The sequence below is a fragment of the Acinonyx jubatus genome, chromosome D4 (genome assembly GCF_027475565.1).
Source record: "Acinonyx jubatus isolate Ajub_Pintada_27869175 chromosome D4, VMU_Ajub_asm_v1.0, whole genome shotgun sequence".
NCBI lineage: Eukaryota > Metazoa > Chordata > Mammalia > Carnivora > Felidae > Acinonyx > Acinonyx jubatus.
The window spans coordinates 52,932,582-52,953,597 of NC_069391.1; the positions used below are offsets into that span (position 1 = coordinate 52,932,582).

Consider the following 21,016-nt stretch of genomic DNA (forward strand, 5'->3'; position numbering starts at 1 on the left):
TTTATTTTTAAGTAATATCTACACTCAACATGGGGCTCAAACTCAACAACCCTGAGATCAAGAGTCACATGCTCTACTGACTGAGCCAGCTGGGTGCCCCAGATTTTAAAGATGTTTTAGGCCGATCACCAGCATGATGTGTGTTAGCATTGGAAGTATCTGATAAAGCTAATATATGGCCTTAGTTTTTAGATAATTTCATTCCTCTCTGCCTTGCTTTATAATGGGACATATTTAGAGATTATGTGGCTAAAAAAAAAACTATATGAGTTTAAAATTATCTAAACAAATAACTGAAACAGTAAAATGAATAGTAATATGAAATTGGAATTGAACCAATTGTAACTGCCTATTGTGAGAGAATTATCTTTCTTCCCTGAAATAATTTCCTATCTCTTTAATGTGAACACATATTTCAAAACATTCTGATCAAATAAAAGAGAATAGTGCAGAGTGCCTTGGTGGCTCAGTCGGTTGAGCATCCGACTTCGGCTCAGGTCATGATCTTGTGGTTCACGAGTTTGATCCCTGCATTGGGCTTTCTGCTGTCAGCACAGAGCCCACTTTGGATCCACTGTCCCCCTCTCTCTCTGCCCCTCACCCGTGCTTGCTCGCTCTATCTTCTCTCTAAATAAATAAATAAATAAATAAATAAATAAATAAATAAATAAACTTAAAAAAAAGAGGGAGAGAATAGCATGGTCTAAGTGAGACTTCTGATGACACCTGTGAATAGTTGTGAAAGAGTATAGATGAATGATTATCTATAATGACACAATTATTCTCAAGTAAAATGTACATTTGGTTTTGAAAAATAAATTTTGAAGATTATAAATAACATACATTTAACAAATATCACTTCATATTCAGTACATAATATTACAATGCAAATAAAAGCAATTACTTCAATTACCCTTTAAAATGACCTCAATTGCCACTGAAAGTACAAATAAAACAGTGATATATTCATGGCTTGTTATTTTTTTTTAACCTTTTTTTTTTTTAACATTTATTTATTTTTGAGACAGAGAGAGACAGAGCATGAATGGGGGAGGGTCAGAGAGAGGGAGACACAGAATCTGAAACAGGCTCCAGGCTCTGAGCTGTCAGCACAGAGCCCGACGCGGGGCTCGAACTCACAGACTGCGAGATCACGACCTGAGCCGAAGTCAGCCACTTAACCGACTGGGCCACCCAGGCGCCCCCATGGCTTATTATTTTAATCAGAAGCTACTGTTCCTTAAATAACCTGAAAAAAAAGTTTGTTTTTATTCAACACACAGCCACTGAGGGCCTACTATGTGTCAGTGAGAAATGGAAGATACAGAGACAAAGCATGGCCATTGCTTCCCGCTCTCAAGAAGCTTACAGACAAATGAAGAGCAGGTAAGCATGAAATACATGTTTTAGGTCCAAAATATCTATAACGGTAACAGGATGTAGGAGAGCAAAGAAAGGAGTGATTAGTTTCACCTAGGAAGGTTTTAAAAGGTTTCCTGACAGGACAGCATCAGAATCTAACAAAGAAGGAAGGTAAATATACTGTTTATGTGTAAATATCAATAAATTACAGCTACCGTTACAGTGCACACTTTATAAATGTTATTTCCCTAATCACAACAACCCTTTGAGACCAGCATTTCACAGTAGGAAAACAATGATGAGCAGGATAAATAACTCGGAGGTCACATATCTTGTAAATAGAAGGGCCAAGAAATGAGTCCAGGTTTGTGTAACTCGATATTCTTCCCACCACACCAGGCTGCCTAAGCTAAGCTTAAAGAACGTGTAAGATTTAAACAGAGAAAAAAAAAAGATTTAAACAGAGAAAAACAAGAAAACAGAGAAAAATACAACAGACAGAAGAGACATAAACATATAATTTATGAATCATCTTAGTGGGAAAGAAAGTACTATCTTTGTAATATATACATATAACATGAAGTATCTATTTATACATATACATACATACTAAAAGATATAATGATATAATAAAACAAAAATAAACTAGGATAATTTATGAATTACATTGTATTTTTTAAATTTTTTTTATGTTTATTCATTTTTGAAAGGCAGAGAGAGACAGAGCACAATCAGGGGTGGGGCAGGGAGGGGGACACAGAACCCGAAGCAGGCTCCAGGCTCTGAGCTGTCAGCACAGAGCCTGACACAGGGCTCAAACTCACGAACTGCGAGATCATGACCCGAGCCGAAGTCAGATGTTCAACCGACTGAGCCACCCAGGCACCCCTGAATCACACTGTAATTTAAAATTCCATGGGGCACCTGGGTGACTCAGTCAGTTGAGTGTCCGACTCTAGATTTCAGCTCAGGTCATGATCCCAGAATTACGGAATCAAGCCCCACATCAGATTCCATGCTGGGTGTGGAGTCTGCTTAAGATTCTCTCTCTCTCTCTCTCTCTCTCTCTCCCTCCCTCCCTCCCTCCCTCCCTCCCTCCCTCTGCCCCTCCCCAACTCACGCTCACACTCTCTCTTGCTCTCTCTCCTAAAAAAAAAATTCCATACTCAAATCTACTTAAAACTATTCCACAATTGAGCCATAAAAAACTAAATTAAAATTTCAAAAATGTCTAATTTACAAATCTTTTAGTCACTACAGTCATTCATCAATTAATTTTTTATCAAGTTTAACCCATTAATTAAAATAAATTTAAGACAACATACAAATAAACATAATTCATTAAACTAAGTCCTTTAATTCCACTATATTAAAAAAAAACCTGCTTTCTTTCTTATAATTCTCTTTAAGCACAAGAATGTCATGGGGATGTTAAATATGGAGTCTGTAACATGAAGTGAATCACAAATAATCAAACTCTGCTTTTAACATTATTTGAGAGAACAAAATTCTACCTCTGCATTGTGCTTAGTCGTTATTTCTAATTTTTCTTTCTTAGCCCGATGAAGTTTCTTTCTGAGATCAGCAGTAATATCCAAGTCTGTTTCACTTTTAAACATTTGTTTTACATCAGAGGAGGCATTCTTCAGCCTATAAAATGAGATAGTAAAATATAATTCTAAGTATAATCTCTAGCATTTCTGATATTCTAATAACTTATTTTTCAGAAATCACAAGGAACATGATACAGTTTTTGCCCTAAAGAAACTTACAACCTAATAAAAGATGTTGATCGCAAAATCTAGGTAGAAATACAAAGGAGTGTATGGCTAGAAAGAAACCAACATTTCAAGATGGTACTTAAAGAATGATCCTATCACAAGCTGTGTAGCTTTGAAAAATATTGAATTCTTTTTCTTTTTTAAATACTATATTTACTTATCGCAAATGTAATAAATACATATTACAAAATGAAGTGTAAGTAACAATATAGATTCAGGCTTAAAACAGCAGACCAGGGGTGCTTAAGTGGCTCAGTTATAATTGGTTAAGCATCCAATTCTTGATTTCGGCTCAGGTCATGATCTCACAGTTTATGAGATGAAGCCCCACGTCAGGCTCTGTGCTGACAGCATGGAGCCTGCTTAGGATTCTCTCTGACCTTCCCCCACTTGCACTTTTTCTCCCTCCCTTTCAAAATAAATAAATAAACTTATTTAAAAAAAAATAACAGCAGACTAAAGCACTCTCTCCCCAAATTAAAATTAAAAAGTTAATGAAAATATCAGCAAAGAGTATTAAGAGATAAAAATTCACAAGGAGAAAGAACACAGAAGATGAGAAAATAGTAATAACATATTAGAAGTTAGAAAGCAGTTGGATAAGTGGTCATTGATTTACATAAGAGATTTGAATTTAAAGCCAAAAGTGGAGAAAGCAACCTGATTTACACCTGAGCCCCCAAAAGCTCAATTAATTGACAACAGCTTTGCAAATGGGATAAAAGTAGAGCAGAAAACAAGATAATTGGTTGAAAGTCTGCCAAACAAATGAGATCCTCAGATTCTGTACCCTATACATGACACAACTGGGTACCAATCTCTTCCCCACTCTGGCAGAACACTAGGTAAGGGTTTATTCCCTGGAGAGGATAAAACAGAAGGTCTCTGGATTAGAGACATCAGATACAAATGGTGTAAAACCTCACACCAAAAATAGGAGACTCAAGTCAAAAATTATGTAATAAGCGAGAGCCCAGGTCTTCTAAAACATCTTGCCTGCCAGAACAATGGCAGCCAAGGAGAGAATGGAAGGGTCTTCCCTAGAGAATCTAACCAGCAAGGTGAAAAAGACCTAAAGACACTGATGTTAGGGGTTCTCCAATGAACAGCTTAACTACATCATCCTACAGAGAATGCCACAAACACAAAGTCTTACCCACTGAGCTTCCAATCAGCTTGATAGGCCCTGCCTTTATTTTTTTTAATGTTTGTTTATTTTTGAGAGAGAGAGTGCAAGCAGGGGAGGGGTACAAAGAGAAGGGAACAGTAGACTGTGCACTGACATCAGCGAGCCCAATGCAGGGCCTGAACTCACTAATCGTGAGATGATGACCTAAGCTGAAGTCAGATGCTTAACCAACTGAGCCACCCAGGCACCCCTCTCCATTTATTTTTTTATTTTTTATTGTTTTAATTTGAGAGAGAGAGAGAGAGTGAGAGAGATAGTGAGAGTGTGAGGGAAAGAGGCAGAGAGAGAGAGAGAGAGAGAGAGAGAGAGAGAGAGAGAATCCCAAGCAGGCACCACACTCAACGTGGAGCCTAACACAGAGCTCAATCCCATGACCCTAGGATCATGACATGAGCTGAAATCAAAAGTTGGACACTCAGCCGACTGAGCCACCCAGGCATCCCCCTATTTTAAATGTGAACAGACAGCTAAGGATCACCAGAAGTTAGGAAGCAAGAGTTAGAAAGAGACAAAATTGTGGGGGTAGGGGAAGAGTCCTCAAAGACTATGCAGGGGAAAGATAGCTTTAAAAAGAGGAAAAAAACATATCTTCAGACAAAAAGAGAAGGTCTAATATCCATAAAACAAAAACTGAATGTAATAAAGAAGGAAATAATCAGAGAACAAAAAAAAAGAATTCTTGGAAATCAAAACACAAACTAAGAAAAGAAAGGCCAAATAAGTAAATGTAAAAGAAAAATCTCCTGGATGCCTGAAAAAAAATTCCAAGGGAAAATAATTTCCACTTAGAATTTTATGCCCAACAAGTTACTTTTCAAAGACAAGGGAATGAGAAAGTTCTAGTTCATACCTACCAAGCACCAAAACATTTACCTCCTATGAAGTGGCTGATGGAAGATTCCACTAAAATAAGGACTTAAACTGAGAAAGACAGGGGATCCCAAAAGTAGGGTAAGACCAAAAAAAAAAAAAAAAAAGGCAGCAAAGGGACTTCCAGGATGGTAAAGAAAGGAGCACCAGGTAATAATTGGTCAGTAAAGCACAGCACTAAACGGCAATCTGTCCCAGCTGGAGTACTGGACTGGCCACAGCTTCCAGGAGTGATTTCTTGAAGAAGATGCAAACAGAACACAACAGAATACTTCCGGGGTATGGGTGGAACAGGTGAAGGGGATTTAGGAACATACTTATCAGGATGAGCGCTAAGAAATGTACAGAATTGCTGAATCACTATATTGTACAAGTGAAACTAACATAACACTGTATGTGAAGTATGCTGGCATTAAAATTAAAAATAAACCAGAATATTTCAACTATCTTATAACTTGGTTGGAATATGAGGTTGAAGTCATGATAAATTCATAGAAATTAAGCAAACTAAACAATCAATGAATTATCAAATCCCAGAAAAACAATGTACAAGAGAGAAAAAACTAAATACTCAGAGGCTCAACTAGAAAGTTTCCAAAATTATAATACCATAATCATTGAAAACTAACCAAGATTGCAATAGTAATAAATATAAAGGGGACAGAAAAAGGAGGCAAGCATGAATGAAAATGAAATTATGATCTTCTGTAGTCAATAGATAATGGCTAAACCTGAAAAATCTAATACCAATATAAAAAAATTTTAAGAGATACAGGGGTACTTGGGTGGCTCAGTTGGTTAAGCGTCCAACCTCACCTCAGGTCATGATGTCACAGTTCATGAGTTTGAGCCCCACATCGGGCACTCTGCTGTCAGCACAGAGCCCACTTGGGATTCTCATTCCCCTCTCTCTACTCCTCCCCCACTCATCCCCCCCCCCTTTCTCAAAATAAATAAACTTCAAAAAATTTTTAAGAGATACAGATTTTAAAAATCATCTCGGAGTATGGTGACAGTGCTCGCTTTGGCAGCACATACACCAAAATTGGAATGACACAGAGATTAGCTTGGCCCCTGCCCAGAGTATAGTGACAGATGGTAGCTACAGCTACACTTTTAGTGAGCATAGCATAACATATAGACTTGTTGAATCACTATCTTGTACTGAAATCAATGTAACATTGTGTGTCAACTATACTTCAACACAGAAAGTACAGAATTTTAAATAAAATTAAAAATAATTTTTTTAAGGGGCACCTGGGTGGCTCAGTTGGCTGAGCGTCCAACTCTTGATTTAGGCTCAGGTCATGATCCCAGAGTCGTGGGATCAAGCCCTGAGTCAGGCTGTGCACTGAGCATGGAGCCTGCTAAAGATTCTCTCTCTTCCTCCCTCTGCCCCTCCCCTGTTCTCTCTCTAAAATTAAAAAAAAAAAAAAAAAAATTCTGAGGGTCACATTAAAAAAATTTTTTTAATAATAATTTTTTTAAATAAAAATCATCTTGGAGAGTTGAAAATGATTGTTTCTAGGGATCAAGACAGTGATCAAGCAAATTAGTACTGTCATTTTTCCTAATAGCAGTAAGTCTTGTAGAACATTAGATTCTTTAAATAATGTATATATGTAAAGTTAATTTTTTTAAATAAAACTAAAAAACCAATAGAGAGAACCTATGAAACCAAAATTTGGTACTTTGAAAAGATTAACAAACTTGATAAATCTTTGGCTAGACTGACAAAAAGGAGAAAAGACTCAAATTATAAAAATAAACAATGAAAGAGGGAATGCCAACCTAGAAGGATTGTAATAAATACTACAAACAATTGTATGCCAAGTTAGACAATGTAGATCAAATGAACAAATTCCTAGAAAGACTGAAATTATCAAAACTAACCCCAAAACAAACAAAATCTGAATAGACTCATAACAGCTGAAGATATTGAATTTATAATTTTAAAAAATCTAAAAACAAGGCCCAAGTCCAGATGGTTTCCCTAGTAAATACTACCAAACATTTAAAGAAGAAATAATACCAATCCTAACTTTAGAGGAGGTAGAAACACTTTCCAGCTCATTCTATTAACCCAGCATTACCTAAGATCAAAGTGAGTCAGACATCACAAGAAAGAAAGAAACTACAGACCAATTTCCCTCATGAATAGAGATGCAAAAAATCCTCAACAAAACGTTAGCAAACCAAACCCAACAACATCTTTTTTTTTTAATATTTTTCTGTTTATTTATTTTTAGAGAGAGACAGAGTGCAAGCGGGGTTGGGGCAAAGAGAGAGGGAGACACAGAATCCGAAGCAGGCTCCAGGCTCTAAGCTGTCAGCACAGAGTCCGACACGGGGCTTGAACCCACAAACTGTGAGATCATGACCTGAGCTGAAGCTGGATGCTCAAACGAGTGAAACACTCAGGCGCCCCCCAAATCCAACAACATCTTAAAATGACTACACAGCATGACCAAGTGGGATTTATCCCAAAAATAGAAAGTTGATTTAATGTCTGAAAATCAATTGACATGATATACCATTTTACTAAAATAAAAGACAAAAATTACACAATCATCCTAATAGATACAGAAAATGCATTTGACAAAATTAAATACCTATTTGTGATTAAAAAAAAAAAAACTTGGGGTGCCTGGGTGGCTCAGCTGGTTAAGCATCCGACTTTGGCTCAGGTCATGATCTCATGTTTCATGAGTTGAAGTCCCGCATCAGGCTCTGTGCTGACAGCGCAGAGCCTGGAGCCTGCTTCAGATTCTGTGTCTCCCTCTCTCTCTGCCCCTCCCCCACTCACACTCGGTCTCTCTCTCTCTCTCTCTCTCAAAAATAAATAAATGTTAAAAAAATAAATTAAAAAAAAAAACCTCAACAACCTAGGGATACAAGAAAATTTACTCAATCAGATAAAAAGCATCTATGAAAAACCTACAATTGGCATACTTATTGGTGAAAGACTGAAAGCTTCCCTTAAGACTGGAAGCAAAACAAAGATGTCCACTTCTATTGGAGGTTCTAGGCAGTACAATCATGCAGAAAGAAAACAAACAAACAAACAAACAAACAGAATATATATTAGAAGGGAAGAAGTAAAACTGTCTTTTTTTTTTTTTAAGTAAGCTCTACGCCCCTATGTGGGGCTTGAACTCACAACTCTGAGATCAAGAGTTACATGCTCTATTAATTGAGCCAGCCAGGCACCCCAGAAGTAAAACCATCTTTAATTGCAAAGGACATGATCCTTTAAGAATATCCTAAGAAATTCATTAAGAAACAAAAACACTGGAATTAAAAAGATTTTAGCAATGTCACAGAATGTAAGATCAATACACAAAAATCAATTACATTTCCATATATTAACAATGAACAATTCAAAAATTAAATTTAAAAAAATAACTCAATGTATAATAGCATCAAAAAAAAAGATTTAGGATTAAATTTAACAAAAGCAGTGTAAGCTTTCTATAGTGAAAATACAAATTATTGTTTAAAGAAATTAAAGATTTAAATAAATGAAAGACAATGCACATTCACATTCATGCACTGGAAGAGTCAGTACCATTAAGGTGGCAATCATCTCCAAATTGATCTACAGATTCATCATAATCCCTATCATAATCCCAGGAGGCTTTTTTGGTAAAAAATTGACAAGCTCATCTTAAAATTTACATGGAAAAGCAAAGGACTCAGAATAACTAAAACAATCTTTAAAAAGAACAAATGGTAGAGCTTTTACTTCCTAATTTCAAAACTTACTACAAAGCCACAGTAATCAAACAAATAGCATGGAATTAAATTAAGAAAAGACATGTAGATCAATGTACCATAATTGAGACTAGAAACAAATTTATATTTGGCCCATTAATTTTCAATAAAGGTGTCAAGGCAATTCAATAGGGAAAAAACAGTCTTATCAACAAATAGTTCTGAAACAACTGGCTATCCACACATGCAAAAAGATTAATTTAGACGCTTACCTCACACCATACATAAAAGATAACTTAAAATGGAGCACAGACCTAAATGTAAAAACTGAAATTATATAACGTTTAGAAGAAAACATAGGAGAAAAATTTTCATGACCTTAAGTTAGGCAAAGATTTCATAAATACACAGATATGAAACCTAAAGCATAGTCCATAAAGGAAAAGAATTGGAGGGGTGCCTGGCTGGCTCATTTAGTACAGCATGTGACACTATCTCAGGGTTGTGAGTTTAAGCCCCATGTTGGGCATGGAGCATACTTAAAAAAAAAAAAGAACTGGACTTCAAAAAAATTTAAAACATTTGCACTTCAAAGAGACATTATTAAGAAAATGAAGTCAATGGGGTTGAGTGTTCAATTCTTAATTTTGGCTCAGGTCAGGATCTCACAGTCAGTCAGTCAGTAAGCCAGTCAGTCATGGGATCAAGCCCAGGGGTCAGGCTGCATGCTGGGTGAGGAGTCTGCTTGGGATTTCTTTCTCTCTCTCTACCCCTCCCCTGCCCGCATGTGGAGACACACACTTGGGTTCTCAAAAGAGAAAGAAAGAAAGAAAGAAAGAAAGAAAGAAAGAAAGAAAGAAAGAAAGGAAGGAAGGAAGGAAGGAAGGAAGGAAGGAAGGAAGGAAGGAAGGAAGGAAGGAAGGAAGGAAGGAAGGAAGGAAGGAAGGGGGAAGGAAGGAAGGAAGGAAGGAAGGAAGGAAGGAAGGAAGGAAGAAGGGAGGGAGGGAGGGAGGGAGGGAGGGAGGGAGGGAGGGAGGGAGGGAGGAAAGAAAGAAAGAAAGAAAGAAAGAAAGAAAGAAAGAAAGAAAGAAGAAGGGAGGGAGGGAGGGAGGGAGGAAAGAAAGAAAGAAAGAAAGAAAGAAAGAAAGAAAGAAAGAAAGAAAAGGAAAGAAGGAAGGAAGGAAGGAAGGAAGGAAGGAAGGAAGGAAGGAAGGAAGGAAGAAAAAGAAAGAAAGAAAGAAAGAAAGAAAGAAAGAAAGAAAGAAAGAAAGAAAGAAAGAAAGAAAGAAAGAAAATGAAGCCAAGGCAACAAATGGGAGAAAATATGTGTAAATTATATATTTGATAAAAGATTTGTATCCAGAATATATAAAAAAAACTCCTAAAGCTCAGTAACAAAAAGACAACCAATTTAAAAATGAGCAAAAGGGGCGCCTGGGTGGCTAAGTCAGTTGGGCATCCGACTTCGGCTCAGATCATGATCTCACGGTGCATGAGTTTGAGCCCCGCGTCGGGCTCTGTGCTGACAGCTCAGAGCCTGGAGCCCGTTTCAGATTCTGTGTCTCCCTCTTTCTCTGCCCCTCCCCTGTTCATGCTCTGTCTCTCTCTGTCTCAAAAATAAATGTTAAAAAAAAATAATAATAAAGTAAAAAAATAAAAAATAAATAAAAATAAGCAAAAGATCTGAATAGGCTTTTCACCAATGAAGATCTATAAATGGCAAAAAAAAAAAGCACATACAAAGATGCTCAACATATTACTCATTAGGAAAATATAAATTAAAATCATAACATGCCACTTCACATTCACTGTAATGGCTATAATCAAAAAGTCAATCAAAAAAATTCAATCACTTATATTGTACAACTGAAACTAATATAGCACATCAAGTTAATTAACCACACTGGAATTAAAATAAATTTTTTAAAAAGATCAGAAAATAAGTATTGGCAAGAATGTGGAGAAACTAAAACCCTCATATACTGCTAGTAGAAATGTAAAATGGTTCAGCTATTTTAGAATACAATCTAGCAGTTTCTTTTATGTTTTTTTTACATTTATTGATTTTTGAGAGAGAGAGACAGAGCTTGAGCAGGGGAGGGGCAGAGAGAGAGAGAGGGAGACACAGAACTCAAAGCAGGCTCCAAGCTCCACACTGTCTGCACAGAGCCTGACGCAGGGTTCGAACTCACAAACTGCAAGATCATGACCTGAGCCAAAGTTGGACGCTTAACTGACTGAGCCACCCAGGCACCCCTAGCAGTTTCTTAAAAAAATTAACATAGGGACGCCTGGGTGGCTCAATCGGTTAAAGGTCTGCCGGACTCTTGGTTTCGGCTCAGGTCACGATCTCACAGTTTTGTGGATTCAAGCCCCCACATCGGGCTCTGTGCTGGCAGCGACGAGCTTGCTTGGGATTCTCTCTCTCCCTCCCTCTCTGCCCCTTCCTCTACTCTTACTCTCTCAAGTAAACAAAACTTAAAAAAAAAATTTAACATAAACTTACTGTACAATGAAGTGATGCTGGTCCTAAGAATCTACACAAGAGAAATCACCTCCACCCAAAGACTTGTACACAAATGTTCATAACAGTATTTTTCATAATAACCAAAAAGTGGAAACAACCTGTATGTCCATCAGCTGTTGAGTGGGTAACCAAAATGTGCTATATCCATACAACAGAATAGTAGTCAGCAATAAAAAAGAAACGAAATACTGATTCCTGTTAACAATAAGATAAACCTGAAGAACATGCCTAGTGAAAGAAGCCAGACACAAAAGACCACATATTGTGTGATTCCATTTATATGAATTGTTCAGAAAAGGAAAATCTATAGAAATAAAAAGTAAATTAGTGGTATATAGCAAAGTTTAACTTCATTTAGCCAGATTCTAGAACTCTAAAGAATGATTTAGTCATTAAAAATCATGGCAGATAAATATTTATGTGGTAAAATGTTCCCTCCAAAAGTGAAAAGGCTTTCAGCAAAATAAAAAGTTTATATTTTATTCCCTACCTTTCTCCAGAAAGGACTTAAGGTAGCTTCTAAAGATAGGTGGAAAATGTTTCTATAGCAAATCCTATTTATAGTTGAAGTACATGTTAGTCATGGTCTTTGCCCCACCCACACATCCTGGCTGAAAAGGCAGTCTAGATCAGTTCTTCTCAAACTAAACATGCGCCAGCACTATTCCCCTCAACCCCATACATGATGCTCTTGTAAAATGTAAAATATGTTTTAATTTTTTAGAGAGAGTAAGAAAGAGGGCATGAGCAGGGAGAGAGAGAGTGAGGATCTGAAGCAGGTTCCACACTCAGCATGGAGCGCAATGCAGGGCTCAATCCTGCGACCCAAGGATCATGACCTAAGCTGAAATCAGGAGTCAGAGTCTCAACGGACTGAGCCACCAAGGTGCTCCTAAAATATATATATAAAAAGAGTAACTAAATACGAAATTTTTTTTTTAATTTTTTTTTTCAACGTTTATTTATTTTTGGGACAGAGAGACAGAACATGAACGGGGGAGGGGCAGAGAGAGAGGGAGACACAGAATCGGAAACAGGCTCCAGGCTCTGAGCCATCAGCCCAGAGCCTGACGCGGGGCTCGAACTCACAGACCGCGAGATCGTGACCTGGCTGAAGTCGGACGCTTAACCGACTGCGCCACCCAGGCGCCCAAATACGAAATTTTAAAAACAGATAAAATACAACCCCAAGTGTTTTATTACCAGATTCCACGAACAGAAAATTACTCTGTTACGTGACTATAAAAGTTTCTAAACACTTTCAATTTCTGTACTTGTTCCTTTGTAAACCATCCTTTGGGTTGCACTCCCCAAAGTGACTCAGTTTTACACGACAGACTTAGAGTTTTATATTTTTCACATTAGAGGTGAATCAACCAAAAGTAGGCACCTCCCCCAAAGGCTGATATCCGGGGTGCAAAAGAGACAAGCAACAGCAATTCTTGGAATACAAACTGCAAGTAAAAGCAGTTGCGATGGGAGCTAAAACCAAAGGAATGCCTGACCAGAAGTCGTGAACTACCACCGGGGCAAGAAGGAAGAACCAGAGCCACCGAGACTGGGGCTGACCAAAGGAAGGACCACAGAGAAATGTGAAGCCACAGAAATATGAGGACAAAAGATTTAGAGAAGTAGAAACGAATAAGCAATTCTCTAAGGACAGGAGAAAGCACACACACTCTGACTCTCACTGATGAGTTAACCAAGGAAAACAGACTGTTCTGGTGCCTGTGAAGCATCTTGCCTGCTCCTCCAGGTGCACAAAGCCTCGCCCCCCCTGCGAGGGTCCATTCTGGCACACTGTGTGTGTCCATTCTCGCACACTGTGAGAATCCTTACAGTCAGCAGCCCCAACCACTTCTCCCTGCTGCTTACGACCCAAAAGCTCTCCTCAACAAAAGGAAGAGACTGGAGGCTTACCTTTGGGTATCAACAGGGGCATCACTCAAAGTGTTTAAACTCATGGTAAGTCTTCCAACTTTCAAAATAGCCCACTGTTTCTCAATGATATACTTCGTTATTGATGATTAAAACCGTCTGAGATGTCTGTGGCTTACAGGTTAGATGGGCTGAAGTCTGTTAACATAGTAAACAATATAACAGTGGTTATATATGTGAGTCTTGAGACTACGGGTGATTTTCGTGTTTTTCTTCAACTTACTTGTATTTTTAAAATTATTCCATTAACACACATTTAAATACTCATATTTTTAAAAGCTATTACGTTTGACTTAGATTAGAAGCAAAAATGGCAAAATGTTAAAAAAATATTCCTTCTTGTAACAACAAGTTTCTATTATATTATTTTAATTTCTCTAATAAAAGGAAAAAATTATCTCAATAAAATAGTGACCAATGGGACGCCTGGGTGGCTCAGTCAGTTAAGCATCCAACTTCAGCTCAGGTCATGATCTCACAGTTCATGAGTTTGAGCCCCGAGTAGGGCTCTGTGCTAACAGCTCAGAGCCTGCAGCCTGCTGTGGATTCTGTCTTCCTCTCTCTACCCCTACCCCTCTGTCTCTCTCTCTCTCTCTCTCTCTCTCTCTCTCTCCCTCAAAAATAAACATTAAAAAAAATTTTTTTAAATAGTGACCAATTACTCTTGAACTAGAAAAGGAATGTAGAACATATTTCTAGGGAACAGAATTCAGTTTGAAAGAAAGTGAAGTCCAGGGACATTTTTAAGTCCCTAAAGCCTTTTTCATAAATGAGATTTTTTTAAGCTTATTTATTTACTTTGAGAGAGAGCGTGCGCACAAGTTGGGGGGCAGAGGGAGAAGGAGAGAATTCCAGACAGGCTCCACACTGTCAATGCAGAGCCTGATTCGGGGCTCGAACTCAGGAGTCATGAGATCATGAACTGAACTGAAGTCAGATGCTTAACCGACTGAGCCTCCCAGGCGCTGGGCATAAGTGAGATACTTTTAATGCAATGCTACAATCAAAGAGACCAAAGTACTCCCAACAAATGATCTCATGGTAATTTTTAAAGTCCTTCTCTTAAGGGACCAAGGAAGAATAAAGAGAGTAGTTGTCACTTACACTGACCTCTCTGGAACCCCCTTCTATGAGAGATAATCCAAATTATACAAAGCCCACTATTTAAAGTAAGTTGCTTTACTATATTTATAGTATGAAGGAATCTCTGGAGAAATATTTTAAACAGAGATAACAATAATTAAGCCCAAACAGGTACAAATAATCAAGATCCCAGAAGTGTCCCTTGGTATCCCTAGAAGAAGTGCAACATCCCAGAAAGACCATAGCTTTGGACTTGGAGAGATGTGACTTAGGATGCCTTTAAGTATCTTTATGAGTGTTGCCGTGGGCAAGTGGCTTACCGTGTGAGCCTGTTTCCTCAACCTTAAGAAGGGAATAATTACATCAATCTCATATATTTGAGATAGAAATAATACATCCAACATATATACAGTTCTCAGTCACTGTACATTTCTGTTACTGAGCACAAACCCTACTCTCTATTACCCTCTTTTACTGAACACAAACTTTGAGAATGGGACAAACTTCAGGCAAGCTTTTCTGACTTCATGGAATGCCGTTTTGTGTTGTTTTTGTGCGTTAAAAGTTATGGTGGCTCGTTTCTGAGATTTCCTGGTCCTGTTTCCTCCTGCAGTTTGGTCTAGGCCATTGCTTTGCTTTGCCAATCAAGATGGAGACAGAACCTCGATGCTGAGAACCTAGTAGTGATTCCTACAGACAAACACCTAGGGATATTTAAAAACAATCAGTGATTTAGCTGATACTACAATAGTGTGACCCAAGACAAAGATGGAATTTTTACCAACATGGAGGGAAGAATTCTATTTCCCCATGGACCCTAAAGACTAAGTTTGGGAAGAGTGGTAGACAAACAAATACCACTGTCAGTTTACCGATCACCTAATACAGTGCCAAACCCTGTACCTGTGCTTCATACGCAGAACCCTGGCTCCTATGACACTGCAATGCAAAGATTATCTTACCTGAGGTTTATATCCTCACTTCAACTGAGGAAACTCATCTGATTCAAAAAGGCTAAACGACTTGCGTAAGGCCAGTCACCAACTAAATGGTGGATACTAAGGACTCAATCAAGCTCTTCTGATACTGAGTCCCCAAATCTTTTCACCTTACCACCGTGCCCCCAAAGGTCAGACTTCAGAGAAACTGTCCTCACAATTCACAATGGAAGTTAAAGAGTTAAAACCTAGAAAGAACAAACTCTTCTATACTTAACAGTAATGTCCAAGGCTAAAAATCAGATATATAAAATGTTTCTATTTTTGTGAAAAAGATGAAACACACACACACACACACACACACACACACACACACACGTATACATATGTGTCACAAAATGCACAAACAGAACCCCTAACTCACAGGAAAAGGATAGGGCTTTAATAATGTCCGTTGTGTTGTGTTTTGATTTTATCTTGGGCAGAGAAGTATGGGAAGAGGTAGTTTACCAAATTTAATAAAGTTGTTCCAAGAAAGCTAAATTAAAAGGAATTAAGTAGGGGCACCTGGCTGGCTCGGTTGGTAGGACATGCGTCTCTTGAACCCACTGAGTTCAAGCCCAATGTTGGGTGTAGAGATTACTCACAAATAAAGTCTTTAAAAAAAATTAAGTAATGATATGTGTCACAACATGGGTAAACCTTGAAAACAGTATGCTAAGTGAAAGAAACCAGACACAAAAGGCCACATATTGTGATTCCATGCATATAAAATGTATGGAATGGGCAAATACATAGAAACAAAAAGTAGATTTGTAGTTGCCAGAGGACAGGGAGAAGGGGAATTGGGTCTGAATGTTAATAGGTATGAAGTTTCTTCTGGGGAGTGTTCTGGGTTTCTTTTTGGGACTGATGGAAGTGTTCTGGAATTAGATAGTGGTGATTATTGTAGAACATGGTGAATATGCTAAAAACCAATGAATTGTACACTTTAAAACAGTGAATTTTGAGATGTAAGTTATACTCCAATTTTTTAAATTCATCATCAGAAGAAAAAAATCCTATCTAAAGTCTCCTTTAGGGGCATCTGGGTAGCTCAGTCGGTTAAGCATCCGACTTTGGCTCAGGTCATGGTCTCACGGTTTGTGGTTTGAGCCCCACATCGGGCTCTGTATTGAAAGCTCAGAGCCTGGAGCCTACTTAGGATTCTGTGTCTCCCTCTCTCTGCCCCTCCCCCACCTCAAAAATAAAAATAAACTTTAAAAGTAATAATGATAATTAGGGGTGCCTGGGTGGCTCAGTTGGTTGAGTGTCTGACTCTTGATTTTGGCTCAGGTCCTGATCTCATGGTTCGTGGGATCGAGCCCTACATTGGGCTTTGTGCTGACAGTGTGGGACCTGCTTGGGATTCTCTCTCTCTCCCTCTCTCTCTGCCTCTCCCCTGCACACGTGCATGCTCTCTCCTCAAAATAAATAAACTTTAAAAAAAAAAAAAGGAAAAGAAGATAACGAATGATGAGGCAAGTAGCTAGGTACAGTAATGAAAATGTCAATGAAATAGGGAGTTAGGTCAAAGAATTACAGGTTCCTCACATAATGCGTTCCAAGCTTTACGTGAAACTTTCTATGAGATGCCACAAATTAAAATAAACACTTTAGCTAATCTGTACGAGTAATTACAAAATTTCTTATGACATGCAATCAACATCAGCCTTCCTCCAATATGTATCTAACTCTGTAAATAATGCTTTCCTTTTGAAAACACTCAATACACCATTATCTATAAACAAATTATGATACCTCAAAGCCACTCCTACTATCATCACAACAACTGTAACAAAGATCCCCTCTCTAGACAGAGTGCTAAAAACTTTCTATAGATTACCTGATTTCTGTCTATACCAATCCCGAGGGGGAGATATTGTTAACGTCCCCCCTTTCTATCTAAGGAAACTAGGGCTTAAAAATATTCAATCACTTGTCCAAAGTCAAATCTCTAGTACACGACAGAGTCTGGATTCAAGCCCATATTGGCTGACTCCATAGGTCTGCTGTGTGCCTTGCCACTGGCCTTCAAGACATGGTTCATGCCCAGCCAGAGAACATGTGAGGCGTTGCTTGTCAGGGAAGCACTTCTACTCACTACCGCAGATTTTTCAAACACATCTCATTCTTCCCTGCACCCCTACCCCATCCAAACTAACTACAAGTCAGGGGCTTCCTAATGAAGGAGGACTCAGATCTCCAGTGGATTTTCAATCCAAATGCACTACCACAGGCTTGGGCCCAAACCAGGCTATCCTGTAGCAGTGATCGATAAAGGCAAAGTTTAATTCAGCTTTTTATGTTAATGTATTAATAGATTAATCTTCTGTTGGTAGTGGAGTTGGACTATTCTCACCATTCCTACTAAAATAGATGAGGGATATTATGTATATCCTTCTTCAATAACAAGTTATTTAGAAATAGGTAATGGGGCAATTGAGACCAAGGGATCAATGATCTAGACATCCTAAGAGTAAATACCAGCCAGAAACACAATTCTACTTTAGATTTCAGAGCCACTGCTGGTACAAAGCTTTCCTACCTCACAGTCGAGTCCTTCAGTGGATCATCCAGAATGTATTCATCTCTTAGTGTGTCTGTACAGATCCAGGGGGAAAAGGGAGGAGGGGGGAATGAAAAGATAAAAGCCACTATTATTGAGCACTTACTATGTGCCAGTTACTGCACTAACCATACCCTGATGTCACTGAATCCTCCCAACAGTCTATGAGATGATTATGCCCATTTCGCAGATAAGGAGCACTAAGGCTTGGAGAGGCTGAGTAACTTGCATGAAGATATTCAATGGGAGGGTTAGAATTCAAATTCACCTCTGGCTGACTCCTAAGCTCACCCTTTTTCATAACACAATGCTGACTTCAATAACATCTGTGTTGGGGAATTCTATCTGCAGATTTCTATATTTCACCTTTATTTTTTTTTCAACATTTATTTATTTTTTTGGGACAGAGAGAGGCAGAGCATGAACGGGCGAGGGGCAGAGAGAGAGGGAGACACAGAATCGGAAACAGGCTCCAGGCTCTGAGCCATCAGCCCAGAGCCCGACGCAGGGCTCGAACTCACGGACCGCGAGATCGTGACCTGGCTGAAGTCGGACGCTTAACCGACTGCGCCACCCAGGCGCCCCTATATTTCACCTTTAAAAGGATGTCTGGTTCTTTCATCAAAACAAACCATGACAAGGGGGTTTGAGACAATCAAAGAATTTTAGAATTAAATGGGACTTTAAAGACCAAGTCTATCCTCCTAATCTCACAGATAAGGAATCTAATGTCTGGTAAGCTTAGGTGATTGGCCTTAGGTTACTAGGCTAATAAAACTCTATACCAGGACTAATACACAAAGCTCCAGATTAAAACTACTCCCTTCTTTCCTCTTAGCAGGTTGCACTGCCTTTGTTTCTTCTTCATTTCATGAGAAACCACTGTAATTTCTGCTCTACCATCGTTTTGTTGTTGTTAGGCACTAACTCTTCAATAAAACAGGTGACAAAATGGGAGGTGACAAATGGGAGGATCTTCTCTCCAAAACTATGTGAACTATACAAAACATCGATGTGTTTTGTATTCGAAAGAGGTGAGCACCAACTGAAATTGGTGAGTAAACTTACGCAGAATCATGAGAGATCTACTTAAAATGAAAAAAGATTTATTTGCCTAGAATAATTATCACGATGAAATAAAGAACAGTCAAAAGGAGGCTCTACTTCTGTAGAAAATGTACAGCCCTGGAAAAACAGCCAAATTTTCTACATCTGTTAGAGTCCTGAAAGTAAGCAGTGGAAGCTACAGATAACAGCCTAACACAATTCATTCTTTCATTTATCAAACATTTATACAGTGTCTGTGTGGCTGGCATTTTTTTTTTTTTTAAGGATGAAAAAGACGTGGTCCTTGTCCTCCAAGACCTTACTGATTATCGGAGGGGAATAGCTCGGTAGTCAGGAGTTGTAAACCTTAGAAGCATGGGCATGCCCTCTGGGTCCCTATTCAGTCCTCTGGGTACCTCTGCAGCGGTCTCAGATTAAGATTCTCCAAGGGGATCTTTCCCCCAAATATGCGGAGAGGCCCAGCCCAGGGAGCTGGAGGCGTGTCCCCACAAACGACAGCAACAGTCCCAGGACAACCACAAACTAACTGGGGTTCCCCATAACTCTCACTGCAGCCACCCATACCGTTCCTCTCAACACCTCCCCGACCAAGTCGTTCGCCTCGAAGCCCCCACACCCCGTGGTTACCTCAGGGGACTCCCGTGGTCCAGACAAGACACCCAAGACCCCAGGGGCAGCTCCAAATCTCAATAGTAGAAAGAGGTCTAGGCCGATCGCGGGGGTCAGAGCAAAAACTGTTGGAACCCGACGGACTCTAGGACCCGGGAGGGGGAACGAATAGAGAAGGGAGACAGGAGTGGACAAGCCCTAGGGAGACGGTGTTTACAACGGCCACTTCCGGAGACTGGGCTTCCTTCGCAGACCTTCGCAGACTTTCGCAGGCCTCCCGGCCCCGCCCCAGCCGACCTCTCTCCTCCCGCCTCCCGCGGCCCGAAGCCCCAGGATACGCACTCGGAGAAAGCCGAGCTCGGGTTGGAAGAGCTAAGCCCGCGAAGCTGCGCGGCCGCGCTGGAAGGCGAGCAGGCGCATGCGCCGTTGCTGATAAGCGGCGCGCCCGTGCCCGCGCGCATTCCCGCGCCGCGCCCGTCCCTCCCGCCACGAGAACGGCCTGGCCCACGCTCCAATGTGCTGTTCTCAGCGTGAGGTCCCCAGGACCTCAGAATCCCAGTCTCAGAATCCCAGAGCCGACAGACAATGCATTTTCCTAAGCCTTAAACCCTTTCCGCGTTTACTAAAAAAAAAAAATCTTAGGAGGCTGCATCCCCGATTGTGCATTCAACTGCGGATCCTAAGGCCAGTGGAGCCCTTCGGGGTCTGTGGATTGGTGCCAAAGCCTGGCGGAAATTCTCGGGACTCCGCTTCTGCGCAAGTGGCTGGTTTCCCGCTGTTTAGCCTGCTCTCTGCCTGCCAGACGCTTCTTGTTCCCTCCCCCCATCCCCATTGTAGCCCAGCTTGGGGTGGTAAACAGGGCCGGGAAAATACGGGTCAGCGCGCTGATACTGTTGCAGCGCCGTTCATTATAAATATTACGTAACGAGGTAACCTTGCAAAAAAAGTCCTTAGAGCCTTAACATGTGCTCCCATCTCTTTCCAGTCTTCCTCCAAGCCCCCTAGTGCACGCGCGCACACACGCGCCTTCCTCCAGTTGATAATTTATACTTTGGTTTCTTCCGGTCGCTGCTTCACAATCTGCTGCCGCCCCAGGAAGATTGGAAAACCAAACCCTCTTTTGTTCCTTGGCATTTGAAAACCTGTTCCTCAAAGAACAATGCAATTTGGCGGGGATTTTGATTGAGGATTTTGTCTTCACCACCTCCACCTCCTCCGCACAAAAAGGCGTTTGATAGAAAATGAACCTTTAATGCTAAAATTGTGCCATGTTAATTGTAATCAACCTGAAACCAGGTGTAGGGGCCGGCTTTTCCGTGTCTCTTTGGG

General features: G+C 39.8%; 1 protein-coding gene across 13 annotated transcripts in view; it reads right to left on the reverse strand.

The window, feature by feature from the left end:
* The window catches only part of CCDC171 (coiled-coil domain containing 171), a 304,789-nt gene extending 284,027 nt beyond the window's left edge, over positions 1-20,762 (reverse strand). For 5 of the 13 annotated variants that reach the window (XM_027047203.2, XM_053205076.1, XM_027047202.2 and 2 more), the window contains exons 1-4: positions 19,706-20,012; positions 17,990-18,044; positions 13,364-13,519; positions 2,877-3,012 (exon numbers count right to left, since the gene is read on the reverse strand). In XM_027047203.2, the coding sequence (XP_026903004.1) occupies positions 2,877-3,012; positions 13,364-13,407 (180 nt within the window). In that variant the 5' untranslated portion in view covers positions 13,408-13,519; positions 17,990-18,044; positions 19,706-20,012. The other 8 variants (XM_053205075.1, XM_015066313.3, XM_027047201.2 and 5 more) reach the window with 8 other exon arrangements.
* Between the last annotated feature and the right edge of the window lie 254 nt (positions 20,763-21,016).